Raw genomic sequence first — 18,283 nt, forward strand, 5'->3', positions numbered from 1 at the left:
AACCCTTAAAACACACGCACACACACACAGGCACACACACACACATGCACACACACACACACGCACGCACGCACGCACACACACACACACACACACACAATTCACCATAAAACAGGAAGATAACTGTGAAACTTGTGATGGTAAATGGCATCTTTATGCATGCACAAACAACATAGGAAATATACTAAACGAGGCATTCCACTGTCTCAAGGTCCACATTGTACAAAGCCTCTCCATCTTCATTTTTTCAAATGAGATGGAAAAGAAAACACTGCATGGAAATACAATTTACGCATTCTTGTACAAAACAAAGCAAAAAAACCAAACCAAAACATGCAGATGTGCACAAAATCTTATATACACACACAGGCCCAACCCATTAAAATAGTTTTGCCAATACAAAACCTCTTGGAGTGGGTTTGGTTCCAAGGTCTTCCAATGATTTTGAATTGAAAAATGGCGAATGAATGAGTGACAGCCTAGGAATACAGCTTGATCAAAATGTATATTAAAATGTATGTACACACACACACGCACATACTCACATACACACTTGTGCATGCAGACACGCACACACATGTGCACTCAAACACACACACGCATTTATACTTGCATGCAAACACAGACACACACACACACACACACACACACACACACACACACACACACACACACTAAGTGAGTTCAGTCGCTTAGTGAGACATCAGCACCATTAACAAACAGACCATGTTTATGTGTGTGGCTAATGCTTACATTGCAGCAGAAAAGGCAGCGGTGGAGAAATGGTTGCCATGACAGTGAAGGCTTTAAATCATGACAGTGAAGGCTTTAAATCATGACAGTGAAGTCTTTAAATCATGACAGTGAAGTCTTTAAATCATGACAGTGAAGGCTTTAAATCATGACAGTGAAGGCTTTAAATCATGACAGTGAAGTATTTAAATCATGACAGTGAAGTCTTTAAATCATGACAGTGAAGTCTTTAAATCATGACAGTGAAGGCTTTAAATCACGAGGGCATCTTGAAAGAAAGTCTTTTTAACCCTGTAGCAAAAATCCCTGATTATAAAGAACAAATATCATATTTTTTCTTTCCATAAAATAGCCAAATGCACTCATGTAAAAAACATGTTCTTAGTTTTAACATATTAATTCATACTTTGAGAAAAAAAGAAGGGGGAAAAAAAGGATAGAGTTTAGTAAATAGTTTCAGTCAGAAATACACAAACACACCAATGCAGAACATCTGAGAGTGGTTTACTTGATATATTCTTAGTGATACATTTGCCCTCCAGACAGACAAGCTCAGACTACTGAGTGACTGTATCGACAAAAAAAAAGAAAAAGAACAAAAAAGACCAAATCTGTTTGCAGAAAAGAGGAAGAGGCTAAAGACGAAAGGTAAGAAGTCATGAGATGGGAAGAGGCACAGAGCGAGGGGCCTGGGGTCATGGGGTCGAGGCCCAACGGGAAAAGGGCGGTACAGCGATACCAAAAATAGCGAGATCCTAATCACAGATTTAGTCTCTATTGACTTCTCGCCTATCGCAGTCACACTCACATTTACCTCCGTCCGTCAGCTAGCCCTGTCCTCGCGTGAATGTTTTTTTCATCAGAAACACGAGAATTCTCCAGCCTTATGAAGGCCTTGTGAAGCATTATAGCCCGAGACTTAAGGATTACAGGTAGGGTTCAATGCATCGTTGATTCACAGTTAAGCAGTAAGAAAAAAAAGAAAACCTGACCCCTTAACTCAGTACAAACCTCCACAAGACATTGGTAAGACCTTTTACATAGCTTAGGTCATAGAGCTTCGTAGGGGCTTCGCGGCCCGAGGCTCATCGTGGCCTCAATTGAAGGGACTCCAGCTGAAGGTGCCGATGGATATGATAGTCTGACAGGCGGCGGAGGACAGCCACACCGTCTCCACCAGGCTGAAGTGCAGGAAGCCCAGGGCGAAGCCGCACACCATGTCGGTCAGGTGGTGCTTGCCCAGCAGCACCCGGGACATGCCCACCAGCAGGGCCCAGAGCACCAGCAGGATGCGCAGCGGCACGGCCAGCACCAGGTGGGACAGCAGGAACTTGGACACCATGGCCGCCCGGCTGGCGTGCGCGCCGGGGAAGGAGTACACGTCCATGGCCATGTAGTCCAGGACGCCCGGCATCATCTCCCAGGGGCCTTTGCGCTTCACCAGCTTCTGGATCCCCGCCACGGTCAGGATGTCAAGGAAGAGGGCTGTCGGTGGGGGGGGGGGGGGAGAGAGAGAGAGAGAGAGAGAGAGAGAGGGGGAGAGAGAGAGAGAGAGAGAGAGAGAGAGAGAGAGAGAGAGAGAGAGAGAGAGAGAGAGAGAGAGAGGGGGTTAACGAAGGGGGTTAACGAAGATAAAAGGATTTGAAAGGGCTTTGTCATTCTCATATACAGTAGTCATGTTTGTAATATTAGGAATGACTGGCGCCCTGTTGCCCTCACTCCCAGAGTGAGCGAATGTCAAATCGGCAGCGTACTGAAAAAGCCCCTTGTCAACTTGCCTCCTGACAAAACGGACAACGACACAATAGCCACAACACTCCACACAGTGCTCTCAACCACCTGAAGGGTGAAGAATTCCTATGTGAGGATGCTGTTCATGGACTATAGCAGAGTCCCCTCCAGCTCAGGAGCCTAGGATCTCAACCCCAACCTATGCAGCTGGATCCTGGACTTGAATGCCAGGTGGTGAGGATGGGCCCCAACACCTCTGTCCCTCTGACCCTCAACACAGGAGCCCCCCCCCCCCCCCCCCAGGGATGTGTCCTGCGCCCCCTCCTCTACTCCCTGTACACCCACGACTGTGTAGCCACGCACAGCTCCAACATGGTGATTAAGTTCACAGATGAAACAACAGTCCTAATCAACAACAACAAAAGGGCCTGCAGGAGTGAGGCCAACAACTTGGCCCAGTGGTGCCGGGTGAATAACCTCTCTCTCAATGTTGGCAAGACCAAGGAGCTGGTTGTGGATTACAGGAGTCGGGGGGGAAGAGGCCGGGTATGATGTGGAGAGAGTTATTAGCCTCAGGTTCCTCTGTGTTCAAGTCACCATGGACCTCACCTGTGACGTGCACACCGGCTGGGTGGTGAAGAAGGCACAGCATGGCCTCTTTCACCTCAGGTGGCTGAAGACATTTGCATTGGGGCCCCAGATCCTACGTGCCTTCTACAGAGGCACAACCAAGAGCATCCCGACTGGATGCATCACTGCCTCAACACCGCAAAGCGCTACAGAGTGTCATACGGACAGCCCAAAGCATCAATGGACTCCATCCAGGACATGTACAATTGATGGTGTGTCAACAAAGCCTGCAGGATTATCAAAGACCGCAGACACCCCAACAGCGTCTGGTGATGCCGTCTGGCAAACGGTCTCAATGTTGGACCAGCAGGCTCAGGGACAGTCCCCCTCCCCAGGCAGTAAAGCTGTCTGTCTGCTGACTATTAACTCACTGTACTGAGTCACAATACTGTGTTTGTATTGCGATTCAGCGCTATTCTATCATGTTTCTGCTGTCACTTTACACACACTTGTACTGTGACTATTATATTATAACTCTGTGCTACTTTATCGTTTTCTGCACACACTACATCCACACAGTGATTATTGTATTGTACTGTAAATTACAGCTATTTATGGTTGTTTCTCCTGCTATTGTTGTGTTCTTTTTACACAATTTGTATGGTTTGGCCATCTATTTATTTCATTGATGTCGCTGCTACAAGGCTGAGGAGTTGAGGCACAAGGGTTTCACTCCTTTATGCTGATGAGATCAAATCTGAATCTAAATCATCTCTGGGATGAGAAGGGACAGAAGTGGGTGAAAAGCCTGTGACATAGGCTCAGCATTATATATAAGGTACTGGCCTTATTATAAGCAGCAGGTTATAAGCGTTGAATAAAACATTCCCATTTGAAGTGCAACCAAACACAACAACAACAAAATGTGATTAATTAATGGCAGGGCACTGAACCTCAACCAAAAAAAACATCTGTACCCAACTGAACTCTCTTAACTCTGGGCCAATTAGCTTCTCTGTCCTCTATTGCATCCATGTGATTTGCAAATCTGTACGCAAAGCGGGAGCGGGTGCGACAGTGATAAAAGTAATGACAAGCAGCCCCCTTCTTTCTCAGTGTGTGAACAGAATATATAAGATGATAGTATACACACAGTAAGAATCCCTCCGTAGGCCACATTACCAGGTCTGGAAGTCTCTTTAATGGTTCTAACACAGAAGTCTACACAGCCTTTACAGCACAGTAATTATCTTATATCCCACTCTGCACTAGGCTTACAGTACTTTTAGGGTACTGTTTTTTGTGCAATATATAATGGAGAAAGCTATTAAAGGTGCAAAGTGTAATATTTAATAATTTGCAATGAGGACCATGTGCACTCAACCATATATATACAGATATTGTGGAATAAGCTAAAAAGGAAAAGAGGAGTGCCATTTAGACTCATTACATTACATTACCTTACGTGCTTTGGAGGGAAATGACATGTTGATAAACTAGCATGCTGTCACTGGTTCTCAGAGGTCACTGCGGGCTCACAGCTAGAACCAAGATATCATCGGAACCAATACATATTGACGATTTTGTAGATACCATTTATGCTAGATTATTGGTAAAGGGACGACATTTTTCACCAAAGCACATCCTTTAATGGGTGAGTCTAAAAGGCACTCTTATTGTCTTATTGAACATCATTTGTGTGTGTACATAGTCACAGAGTAACTTTAAATAAGGTAGCCTTTAACACATCCCATGACCACTGGAGTGTAAAGCCTAGGTAATAGCCTGCTAATAGACACTTGACAATGAATGTCTCTCATTTGGCGGGGAAAAAGACATATAATTGGGACGTGAGTGGTCACTGCTGGGGTCATGGGTTTTAGGGAGAGGTGTTTTCATTGGCTGCCGGGGGCCAGTGGTGCCTGCCTGCTGCTACAGTAGGTCCTGGCAGTGCCCCCTGGCAGTGCCCACCTCAGCAATACTCAAGGTAAGGCAGAAGGGCAGCCAAACCATGACACATCACTGGCTCAAAGCACCAGGCTGTAGATACAGCAATATCCACTCACAAGGGACAATATAGTACAAGTATTTTAGAGAAGTAATTTCTGGAAATTACACAAGTTATACAGAATTGGAGTTTTGATGATCCACGGTATTATGAAACTAACCAAACGTCCATTTAGCAAACTCAGCTAAATCAGTTTGTGTGTGTGGTTGGGTTTTCAGAGGGTTATTATTTGTATTTTTTGCACAATCAAAGCGGGCATGACCACCTTCATTTCACTATATGTCTTGTGTATATGTATGTGACGAATAACTTGAATCAGTATGTTCTTTTCAGTATGGAGGTTCAGTATGTAAACCCCCACAGTACAGGCTTTTCAGTATGTAAAGTACTGCATTACTGTCTTTTTTCGTATAGAGGTTCAGAAGTCTTAACTTTTTGATAGAGTAGGTATTTTTGTTTGGGTATCACTTCAGTAATCTTAAAATAGCCAGATGTCTACTGTCTTCTGGGTTTTATTGAGTAAGCTTAGCATGGTTACTTTCAGGAAGTGGATTTATACTTTACTCCCAAAAATGGGGCGACTTTCACTGACTCTACAACAACCAAAACAATCACAGCACATGTGGATAATGTGCATTTCCAGTGCAAGTAGATTTAAAATGATGTAACACACAACCAAGTTCGATGCTGCACATTGCTACTGTTGACTTGACACTAATAACAAGCAACGTGACTTTTATTTCCATGACAAGGATCGGGACAAAAACGTTGATGAATGAATGAATGAAAGCGGACAGTGACAGGTAGCCTTCAGGAGAGGTGTTAGTTGGACAATGCCTAGGCTACCCGTCACTGTCCACTTCCATTCATTGTGCTAAGCTAGGCTAACGTGCAGCGAGAGAGCATTCTACTGAACGCACAGAGAGGAAACTGGTATCTTTCTTCTTGTCTCTCTCTGGAGAAGATGATACGCTAATTTCCCAAAATATTGGCGTGTTCTTTTAAGACAATACCAAATGTGTGCATTCGTTTATTTGCTGTTGGTCTCCAAAGTATCTATACAGGCCTACTTTACAGGGCAATGGACTGCCTTTTCTGCCAGGCCTTGGACTTCCTCTCACTCTGCCCCCCCCGCCCACCCACCTCTACCATGGACATTGATTCCCCCACTCATTCTGTCTGTTCTCTCTCTCTCTCTCTCTCTCTCTCTCTCCCTTCTGTTCATGTTCCCCTGTTCGTTTTGTTTAGCTGTTCCATGTATTATGTTTTTGTCTTGGTTTATGTATTATGTTTTTATGTAGTCTCAGACTTTGTATTCTTGTGTTCCCTGTCTGGTGCTGTTGTTGTGGTTATTTTAGTTCCTGTAGTCTTTTGTAGTCTGTGTCCCCCTCTCGGCTGTATATAATTATCCCAGGTGTGTCTTGTTTGTCAATTACCCTCTGTTTTTTTTCCTGTTCAGGCTTTGTCAGGCTTTATAACAACCAGACGAAGATGTATCATTCAGTTCTTCTTAGAGGTTGATCTTCTAATTCTTACAATTATTAAACATTTTCGAGAGGTTCTTGTCAATTCTCTGCTCATTTTATGCCTGTCTATAATTATGCCAATGTTATGCTCGTTTTATGCCTATGTCTATTTTGTGTCTACATCACTGCTGTGAAGCCCTTTTAGTGCGGTGGCTTAGCAAAAAAATGTGGACGCGCCGGACAAAAGCACAACATTTTTTCCACGTGTTCCCCATCACCATAGTTTTCATTTTGGGGTAGGGGCCACGTCATCATGATGGATTTCAAGATGGCCGACATGTAAAATCAAGGTTCTGTCCATTAATAAATATCTTGGTCCATAGCACGCTCAATATTTGCGTATTGGTATCCCTGTAAACTAGAGAAGCTAAGCTTTCCATTGGTACCATTTTCATTAAGCCCAACTGTTGGGAAGGGGGTTTTAATAGGCAATGATTCAAAATTATGTAAAATCTTCGACCTAGAAAAAACTGCCATGCTCATCTTCCAAAAGGTCCCTTGGCTGTTATTGAATATATCAGAGTGAACATTGGTTTTATAGGTACCCACAAGCCTCTTCTTTCCAGACATACCCACTTTGTCCAACTTGCATGCTATTTGGGGCAATAATCAAGCAGGTTTGTGCATGTGGTACAAATGTGTCGAACATTGGGTTAGGGTTTGTTGTTAGAATGTTGAACATAGAAGATCAATTTTGGTGTCAAACTAGGGCTGGACGGTATGGTCTAAAATTCATATCACAGTATAATTTGAAGCATAGACGGTAACGGTATATATCACGGTATATTAACTTATCTTAAAATGTCTATATAAATGCTTCTGAAGGGGTAAAACACTGTTATTCGGTTACAGCTGCTGAGCTATACTATAGCTAATGTCCATCAATATCTTCCTTTTTAATTAAATAGGTTCAAGAATCGAATCAGGATTGTTAGCAGAGAGAGAGAGAGGGAGGGAGGAGGCTGCTAGAGTGGAGCTAACGTTAGCTTGCTGAGGCTAGTACATCGACCGGCTGCTAGTGGAGCCAGCTAACGTTAGCTTGCTGAGGCTAGTACATCAACAGGCTGCTAGTGGAGCCAGCTAACGTTAGCTTGCTGAGGCTAGTACATCGACAGTTAACATTACATAAGGTTTAGCGCGACGTGGGCATTCCAGAATGGCGAGGATGCAAAGCATGTTAGACCATTGGACTCGTCGCAGAGTTTACATTACACATAACTGCGCGACTTGCGAGAGAAGTTGTCACACAGCCTTCAAACGCAGGGTGGAAGAGCTAGTTTGCTTCTGTGTATTATGAAATGACAATTGCGCGTTGACAGACCCACTGCGTGAAGCCTCTGTGCTCCTAAATAACTTTTTCCAGTCCGCACATCTATTATGACTAATTCTATCTATTTTTAGGGGCAAATACGAGTGAAATAGTTGCGCCCTGGCTGTGGTTACATGACGTCATTGCTATTTTAGAGCTGCTCTACCGGTTACAAGGTATAGTCAAAATCCATAACGTAGCGCAAATTCATACCGTTTATACCGTATACCGTTTATACCGTCCACCCCTATGTCAAACTACAAATTGTCTGGGTCAATAAATGTGTTAATGCTATGAAGAATATCCTGGTCGTTTGGTCATTACGGTGTTGATGACCGGTATAGCCACCGACAGCTGTCATGAGACGTGCACTGAGAGTATGGCCACTGCGGGAATTTTTATGAAACATTCTGATATTTTTGCAGGTTTTGTGCAGTGGTCTCGTGCGTGCCACTGTCAACCAAGCGACCGACAGTGGCACGACTCGAGACCTGCACCGTTTGACAATGATATGCATGCTGAGCATGCAAGATGATTGTGGACTTCAGGAGGTCGGGGGTCAAGGACTACAGCCCCCTCAGCATCGACGGGGCACCGGTTGAGAGAGTGAACAGTTTCAAGTACCTCGGAGCCCACATATCTGAGGATTTGACATGGACCACACACATTGACAGTGTTGTGAAGAAGGCACGACAACGCCTCTACTTCCTCAGGCGCCTAAGGAAGTTCCAAGTCAGTCAGAAGATCCTTAGGAACTTCTACTCATGTACAATAGAGAGCATCCTGACTGGCAACATCACCTCCTGGTTTGGGAATAGCACTGCACAAGACCGTAGCAGACTACAAAGAGTGACACGTTCAGCCGAACGCACAATTGGAGGGGGGCTTCCCCAGAGCTGGCGAGGGAACACAAGTGGACAGAAATGAAAAATCTTCAACCTGAAGACCAGCTGATTCTTAAAACTTGGAACGAGCTTCCTGTGACATACCACACAATGCAGCGTGAGTATTGCCGTATTGACCATGTTTGGCTCTACATATGCATGTGGGCAGTCATTCTCGCATATGAGGAACATTAAGACCAACCTACGCTCACGTTTAACTGATGGAAGCCTCAACGCCTGCATGAAGCTCAACCTCACCAGGTATGAACCAGATTACAAGGCCATCAGCAAAACCATGCAGCACCAGAAGTCGCATTAAAAGTAAGACATATTTAATTTATTATACGTTAAAAATACTATATGGCTCTCAATGAAATATATTTAGAAATATTTGGCTTTTATGGCTCTCCCAGTCAAAAAGGTTCCTGACCCCTGCTCTAGAATGTCCCATTATGACATCATACTGTGACATCACAAATGTTCTAGAATTTTTTACTGTGACATCACGAATGTTCTAGAAGGTTCTATTATGACAAATAATACGGTTCAATGACTTTATCTAAATCCAATCAATATTCCCAATGCCGTTTCAATGTAAGGTTATAAAAATAAACATATAAACATTCATATAATACAATAACCTAAATATATAGCTTTGGCTCCTCTACAATACGCTTACCTAGGATTTGACTTGATTCAACAACAAAGCAGTCGGGGCAATGGCAAACCGAAAACGGTCGAAAGTGTAGTTATTTGAAGTTTGGATATATTTTTTTCAACTGGGGTAGGTAGATTACATTTTTAGAGACTAAATTACCGAAAAAGGGTACCGTTGGGTACCGGTATCAATTCACAGGTACCGGTACCGTATCGGAACGGTACCCATCCCTATTGCTTATGTCCAGAGATTCCACCTTTGATAACTAAAGTAACGACACTTGACTTACCTGTTATATTATGTTTTGCCTTTTTAAACATGTCCCTTATCGCGCTGTCCTCTGGCTGCGCTAAGCCACAACAGCTGTCACGAGACGCACACTGAGAGCTGGCCAGTATACCGCGGGAATTTTTATGAAACATTCTGATATTTTCGCGGGCACGAGACCACTGCACAAGACGAGCGAAAATATCTCCATAAGTTAAATACACCTATACGGGCTAAAGAGTTATGATAATAATAATAAATGTAATGAGTGATCCTAATAAAATGTCTATTCGATTCATGCATGTCTGACTGTTAAACAAGTAAAATATGATGTAAATATGTTGTTAGAATGGTACAAATATTCATCTGGTGACATTCTTCATAGCATTAACACATTTATTGACCCAGAAAATGTATAGTTTGACACCAAAATTGATCTTGTATGTTCAACATTTTTTTTTTTGTGATCTTTTCCCCCCTCCATTTTCCTCTGATTTTCTCCCATCCCAATGTTAGTCGTTATGCCAATTCCCAATCCCCTTCCTGGTCGCTGCGCACTTACCCCCCACAGTCAGATCATCTGGGAGAGTGGAGGCTATCATGTGCTTCCTCCGACACACGTCCAGCCAATCAACCGCTTCTTTTCACCTGGCAGCGCGGATATTCTCCGAGAGGGCGTAGCGTGTGGAAGGATCACACTATCCCACTCAGGTCCCATCCGCGCTTAGCAGGCGCCCCGACCGAACTGTAGGAGTCGCTGTTTACAACGACCCGGACCCACCCCGCCAGCTTCTCCCACCCTCTAATACTGCCAATTGTATTAGTGTGAACGGCCAGCCAAGCTGGTGACAACCCCGGAGCTGTGAGCTGGATTCGAACAGGCGAACCAAGGTTGGTGACGAACGCAATCTCCGCTATGCCACCTAACCGCCCTATGTTCAACATTCTAACAACAAACCCTAACCCAACATTCACATTTTTGGCAGTTGTTAGAATGTTCGACACATTTGTACCACATGCACAAACCTGCTTGATTATTGCCCCAAATAACATGCAAGTTGGACAAAGTGGGTATGTCTGGAAGGAAGAGGCTTGTGGGTACCTATAAAACCAATGTTCACTCTGATATATTCATGTGAACGGCCAAGGGACCTTTTGGAAGATGAGCATGGCAGTTTTTTCTAGGCAAAAATTTAACATACTTTTGAATCATTGCCTGTTAAAACACCCTTCCCAACAGTTGGGCTTAATGACAATGATACCAATGGAAAGCTTAGCTCCTCTAGTTTACAGGGATATCAATACCTTTGTGTTCGCTCAAATATTGAGCATGCTATGGACCAAGATATTTATTAATGGGCAGAACCTTGATTTTACATGGCGGCCATCTTGAAATCCATCATGATGACGTGGCCCCTACCCCAAAATGAAAGCTATGATGATGAGGAACACGTGGGAACATTTTGGTGCTTTTGTCCGGCGCGTCCACATCCTTCTCAAATCTGGTGCTAAGCCACCGCACTATTTGGACTGCAATTCTTGTATGAAATGTGCGATACAAATAGAGTTTTTTTTATTATTACTATTACACCCCAACCTTTGTGAAATAATTGAAAATATTGAGTAAATAAATATTGTGAAAAATTATCTGTTTTCTTTATTCCTTCTATTCCTTTTATTTTGATCCAGACTTTCTGTCATAACTGCAGCAGTTTTAGGAGGCTGCCTCACAATGATTGACAGGGCTAGCTAATGTTATGGGAATATCACATATTCAAATGGAGTGTTTACAAATATCTTATTATTAGTTGCACATTGGAAGGCTATAAACTAACCCTTAGCTATAAAACAACAAAGGCATACATTTCATGGCTATCAGAACTTTTAACAACGAACTTGATCAAAGAATAGCGTAATGCATCGTAATTATGAATGAAGCAATCTCTGTTAACCTACCTACCGCCTGATCACCATATCAAAAACTGCAGCTAAAATATTCTATTACATGACGTTAGCTAATGGGCCCAAAGTAGGCTAGTTAGTATTATCACAGCTAGCATTAGTGTAGCTTGCATGCAAATTAAATTATTGAATTAACATAGACAAACGTCATCAAACGTAATGTACCTTGAAAACACATGAAACACATGAAGCATTAGCTAAATAACAACACAACAAAATAGCAGTGCCTCCATCACCCATATTAAAAACCTGATAGATGAGAGCTTTCAAGTTTGGCACCAATGCATGTTCACATGCTAAACAGTAATATAATGATGACCCTTCCCTTGTTTATATAGTTGCCTTGCCAATGCCAATAATCAGGACGTTCTTTAGTTTTTCTCATAGAAATAATATTAATATTTTGACCGGAATGATCCAGGACCAGGAAATAATGGAACACCTGAACAATGCCCCACACACACAACAGCCCTAAGACTGTCCCAAATCCCAGAGATATACAGCCCTCTAATGAGAGACCAACATACGGCAGCTGTTGCCAGAGATTTGGACTGCTTTTTGGTCACCTATGAGATTGAGGGCTCATTCACACTAATCAGACAATGTGGGGAAAAACAGAAAAGTTGTCCCTTCTTTTGAATGGGGGTAGTTGCTTCTTTTGAATGGGGGTAGTTGTGTTGGGCTCCAGCAGTTGTTGGGCTCCGCATTTCTGTGAGAAAGTTGAACTTGAGTCAACTTTTACCGTAAAGCAAACCCTCCCGCGCTGCGGTGGCCAGCGTAAGATGAGGGGTGTGGGGGGGGGGGGGTTAAAGATGATGATGATGATGATGATGCAAATGGCCCATCCACACCAATGCACCACCCTGTGGCGAGGTGCTGCATCGTCTGATTAGATGTGAATGAGCCCTGAGCCAGGCTGTGCACGGTGCACTCATACACAAATAAACATGCACACACACACACACACACACACACACACACACACACACACACACACACACACACACACACACACACACACACACACACACACACACACACACACACACACAGGGGCGTAGCTGGGGGGAGGGTAGTTTAGGATGATCCCAAGGGCCCAGCACTGGGGGGGGGGGGCCCCAATTTTTTTCCCCTTCTCAGGTTGCTCTCATTGATACTATGTTTGTTTCTGAAGTGTGTGTGTGTGTGTGTGTGTGTGTGTGTGTGTGTGTGTGTGTGTGTGTGTGTGTGTGTGTGTGTGTGTGTGTGTGTGTGTGTGTGTGTGTGAGATATATAGAGAGAGGGGGGGTGAGAGAGATGAGGAAGGGGCAAGAGAGAAAGAGAGCTGGGAGAGTGTGTGTGAGAGAGAGAGGGGGGGGTGATTACTCAGCATTTGTGTGGGTGAATGTAACAAGTTCCTAACGTTTTCTTTCCCCTATTATTTCACACTTTATTCATTGTTTTAAATTATTATTTTCTTTTAAGTTATTTTGTGCATCACTCTGTTTTGAATTTGATGCAAATTTGCAATGCATGAGGGTCATCCTTTTGTGTTAAATGGCTGCATAAAGCAAGCATTTGTTGACTCGCATGTTGATAAGAGTATTAAAACTTGGAACTTGAAAAAGATCTGTTAAAGGTAGAAAAAAAAAGAAAAAAAAATGTGATTCAGACTGTCCAGGTCCGCTCCCACCACAGAGCTTGCTTTTTTGACCAGTTTGTTTATTTTGTGTGTGTTGGTGTTGCCCCCCCAGCATACCACAGCGAAGAAGAGGGCACCAGCAACCACAGACTGGTAGAACATCTGCAGCAGTTTGCTGCAGACATTAAAAGACCTGAGCCTTCTCAGGAAGAACAGTCTGCTCTGTCCCTTCCTGTAGGGCCTCGATGTTGTTCGTCCAGTCCAGTTTACTATCACTTGACCCAGGGTTGTTCCCAGCCTAGTGCGACTCAATGTTCTTTGGTAGACTATTGCATTGGTCCATTCATTGAAGATCCTTTACTAGGCTCACCCACCAACAGTGCAGGTGCTGAACTGCTGATCCGAATGTATAGGTAAAAACCATATTATGCGTTTTCATCAATAAATAAATGGCAAAAAAAAATTGCTCTGGCTCGCTGACGCGCGCTCGCATTTATTGGGGGCCCACTAATACATTCTTTCATGGGGCCCAGAATCTACAGCTACGACCCTGCACACACACGCAAACATACACGCATGAACGCACACACACACACACACACACACACACACACACACACACACACACACACACACACACACACACACGCACATAAACACAGAGTATATAGCTGAATAACCAGAGGGGTAAAAAGTAAAAACCCTAACTGATTTCACTTGTATTAGACTACCCCACTCTCTGACATACACTATCCCACTCTCTGACACACACACACACACACACACACACACACACACACACACATACACACACACACACACACACGCACACGCACGCACGCACGCACGCACACACACAGAGAAATACATTTTACACTCAAATGAGATAGGGAGTGCTTTTGCTGTGTTTTTTTTCACACAGAGGTAATGTATGGAAAAATAACCAAGCAAACATGTGTTCAGCGTCCACAGGATTGTCTCGCTGTCTGTGTTGAGACTATTATTGTCTATTAAAAGTGAGAAAACACACCACACATGGAGGTCATTATTACGACTTAGAACCAGTACAGCTGAGTGCTATATGCTTAAAATATCTATCCTATTTGACATGACATGTGGACCCCAGGAAGAAAGGTTGTCACTTGGGTGACTGACAACTAATATGGATCCGAATGAATGAATGAATGAATGAATGAATGAATGAATGAATGAATGAATGAATGAATGATGAACCTAAACAGCTTGTCTTTAAAGGTGGATTAGAATAACTTCTATGTATAGCCTATAGTGTGTTCTAGCATGCAGGAGGGCCACTGAGACTCTGACTTCAAAGGACTTCATACAACTCATCTTCCACTGGGTCTTTTTGTGAGACATCCCCCCTCCCTCCTCCCCCCACCCACACGGCTTATTGGATAGTCTATTTTACACCTACGGTCCAAAGGCAACTCGTGAAGTGTAGATTTAATCCTCACACCTGCTCAGGTCGGGGACAAGTAAGCCATAGAGGTAGGATTTCACAGGCCACACAACCTGCTGTCAGTTTCCATCACAATAACATTTTATAGATGTCAAATATGTCAAAGATGTCCTGTTGATAACATGTAGCTTGATTGATTGATTGAAAACTTTATTAACATATTGCAGAATGGGTACAATACAGTACAGCTCAATACACACAATTGTTAAGGGGATGCAGATACATCAGGGTCCCCCATTTTCAATTCATCAGCTCCATCTCCCTTGACAAGTGTTGACTGTTTAAATAAACCCACAGCTGATTGCTGCTACCTGTAGCTGACTAGTTCTATCTGGAATGAGGAAATGGAGAGGTCACATGAGACTGATTGTATCAAAGTACCCTTCCTGCAATACTGGTTTGGGTTATTATTGGACAAGCATTCATGAAGATAAACATCATGCACACACACAGGTCTGTAGCCTACGTGATTTAAGTGAACTGGACTGCACTGAAACTAACGAAGAGAGTGAGAGAAGAGCATTTACCAAGCAGCAGGTTGACCAAGACCTCTTGTCCGGCCAGAGTCTCACTCCTTGTGAGACACACGATAGTGCCAATGATCCACGTGACGCCGTGCCCCGTAAGCGCCAGCAGAGTGACCATGGAACGGCAGCCACCCCAAGACGACGACGTGTAAGCGCAGACCCCCATGCGCTTGGAGAGGCATCTGTCAATGGCGAGGAGGGAGTTCATTGCTATTCCCTTAAACGAAGGGTTCAGCAGCATACAGTCTTCGTCGGGCATTTTGGTGGGCTCTTTCTTCTCCTTGCTGCCGCTGGCACTGTCGGTAGGTTCGTCGCTCGGTTGGCTTGTTTGGTGCTTGATCGCCGGGCCCGGTCGTCTCGCCGCGCTGCCCCCCCGGCTCTCGGAGGTGGTCCCGCCGCCTCGGAAGGACTGGTTGAGGGACATAAATTCGGGTCGGCTCAGGACGTTGTTTCGCTCCCGTGTCCTGGATCTCGAACTCTGGCTCGAGGAGGGCATGTTGTTGGATTCGGCCCACTTGAGTGAAACAGTCTATTTGACACCTTTTTAATAAAAAGATAATTCACGCTATCGGGCAACTATATACGGTGGTGAAATGTCCGAAGAAGCCTCTCGCCTTGTCCTTCCCCTCTTGCGGCCCTAATAGATATATTTAGCTCGGTTGGAATGCGCGTTGCCCATGCTGTTTACACCACGACCCGCATGAAGGGACTTGACTGGCATCAGCGTCGGCCAATCCAGCGAAACACGATCTACACAGTGGACATAAACATCATTATCAGCACACCGTCGTATTGTACAACAACCATTCGACTAACAATCGCATGGGGTGCTTTGTTGCTATAATGTGGTGCAGACTTGCAGTGAAACACTAACTTGGTTTTACCTCGAGAACTAGCAATGTGCACACAATACAATGCGCAAGAAAGGTAAATGTTGATATCAGCAGAGCAGCTTACCAGGCCGACGGATGAGAATGGCTCATCGCTCCTCATGATCTGATGCATTCCACAGCCATAATGGCACGATTGGAATTCAAGAAACGTGGCGTGAGGAATTCCAGTGTAGAAGACCGATATAGTTCACTATAATAAAACGGAACGAGTGAATAAACATCACCAATCAACTCGTGTCAGTCAGGATTCAGTGATGGTTATGGCGAGTTTATGATCGTGTGGCTGGCATCTCCTTTCCTCATCATAGATATATGACGTAGCTTACGCACAATCCCGATTCCAGCAGCAGGGCTTCTGCAGCGCCGCTCCGCTCCGCTCTCCTCCCGGACGGGAGTTCTCCAAGGTGCTGAAACGGACAGTCTTCCAGAACAGCTGGCCTAACCCTAACCCGCTATGGGCTTCAGTTCAGCAGCATGGAGAATGAGAATTCCAATTGAGTTCAGCAGCATAATGTAGGCTATACTGTCTGATGTTTAATGGAACAAATAGCCGTAGGCCAGTGGCCCTTTATTCACATGCATTATATAGAGAAATTATATAGAGGCTCAAAGTTGAATCTAATCCAATCTATATCCATAACCATTTATCCAACATCTGTCTGGGTAGAAATTGGGTGAACAAACACGCACTTGTTGTCACGGACTCATGTGGTGGACACATTTTGAAATGAAATAAATAAAAACAAATGCATGTTGTGCCTTTATTTTTTTTATTTAGCAACAATTTGACTTAGGGGACACTGACACAATAGCTTATAGCCTTAGCCTATACTATTATTACTCCATGCATTTGATTGGACACCGTGTCACAGTGGGCCTACATTTCCCAGCATGCATGCAGTGTAGAGGGGAAGTGTCGTGTCAAAGGTACTTAGTTATAAAGAGGCTCTCGCTCAAGCCGCTGAAACAGACCAGTGCAGCCAGGAGGGTGAACCTGCTGTGGTGGCCGTGATGGGACGAGCGCAGAGAAATGACAGCGCGGGGTGCTGGAATTTGGGCTAAATCGTATTCCGGGACTCGAGGGGTCGGCTTTGTCGGAGGACGAGCATGGGACAACTCGCATTATTAATTATTGTAAAGACGCGTTTGAAGTTTTTCATTGTAAATTAATTAAGACATGGATCGAGTCGGACGAGCGGCTATAAAGTTGACCGGGTTGCCTTTGGATGTTGCTGCAGCGTTCTTCACACTGACTGAACCCCGGTGAGGTCGCCGACATGCTCGCTGAAATGCTACCTCTGCGGGACCTTGGAACAAGTTGCAACGATAGAGGAGAAGGAACGGGACACATCAGAAGATAACGGACCCCCCCCCCCTCCTCTCATCACGCGAGCAGCCCGAGGAATGGTCTGATGAGGGACAATCCATTCACACGGGCTGTGAATGTCTCCAAGTTTTCTCCATAGCTGCTGGCCATGGTCCATTGAAGTGTCTAATAGGTATAGACTTCTCTGCATGTAGTTTTACGACTAAAATTCGGGGTCCAATAGACCACAGCCTGCAGGACATCCCGACATATCACCATGTTTTATTCGCTTTGTGCATTAAGAAGATGAAGAGATGAACAGATTATTGAGCCATCTATAGCTTTTATATAGATCAATATCAGTTTCATTGTGGTTAAAGGCTACTGCGGATGAATGACACATTATTACTCCACATCACGACGTAACGTAATTTTTTGTGCCACACTGCCATTCGTCGTTTTATAGACCGGGGTCAGCAAAAGGTAGCCTTGCCGTGGTGGTATTAGTCAACAGTTGATTATTACATAAGTAAGTCGTTGCCCAACATTGGCTGCTGGCTTTCAATCTCTCAAGCCTCTTTTTTGGAATATAAATCCTCTCATCAGCAGCGACTTGCTTCTGCAGGTTTTATGCATAACGATAACAGGCAACGTGGAGATGGACTTCAAATGTCACTACTAGGGTGAGCGCAGCTGAGCTCAGCCAACATGACGTCGAGGTGTTACGTTAGTAGTTTTTGTAAATTATGCTTAGGTCCCAATTAAGCAAAGACCATCATCATATAGGC

General features: G+C 44.2%; 1 protein-coding gene across 2 annotated transcripts; it reads right to left on the reverse strand.

Moving 5' to 3' along the window:
* Nucleotides 1-138: 138 nt before the first annotated feature.
* On the reverse strand, nt 139-17,014 carry LOC311237532 (inactive phospholipid phosphatase 7). 2 transcript variants are annotated; one of them, XM_084325463.1, is made up of 3 exons: nt 16,254-17,014; nt 15,297-16,046; nt 139-2,238 (listed from the first exon to the last, which is right to left on the reverse strand). In XM_084325463.1, exons 2-3 carry the CDS (start codon nt 15,790-15,792, stop codon nt 1,850-1,852), a joined length of 885 nt encoding a protein of 294 aa, XP_084181589.1. In that variant the 5' UTR covers nt 15,793-16,046; nt 16,254-17,014; the 3' UTR covers nt 139-1,849. The 2 variants fall into 2 exon arrangements, with proteins under 2 accessions (XP_084181589.1, XP_084181588.1); XM_084325462.1 differs by having other exon boundaries at nt 15,297-17,014.
* Between the last annotated feature and the right edge of the window lie 1,269 nt (nt 17,015-18,283).

The sequence above is a fragment of the Notolepis coatsorum genome, assembly GCF_963971535.1.
Source record: "Notolepis coatsorum genome assembly, chromosome: 11".
Taxonomy (NCBI): Eukaryota; Metazoa; Chordata; class Actinopteri; order Aulopiformes; family Paralepididae; genus Notolepis; species Notolepis coatsorum.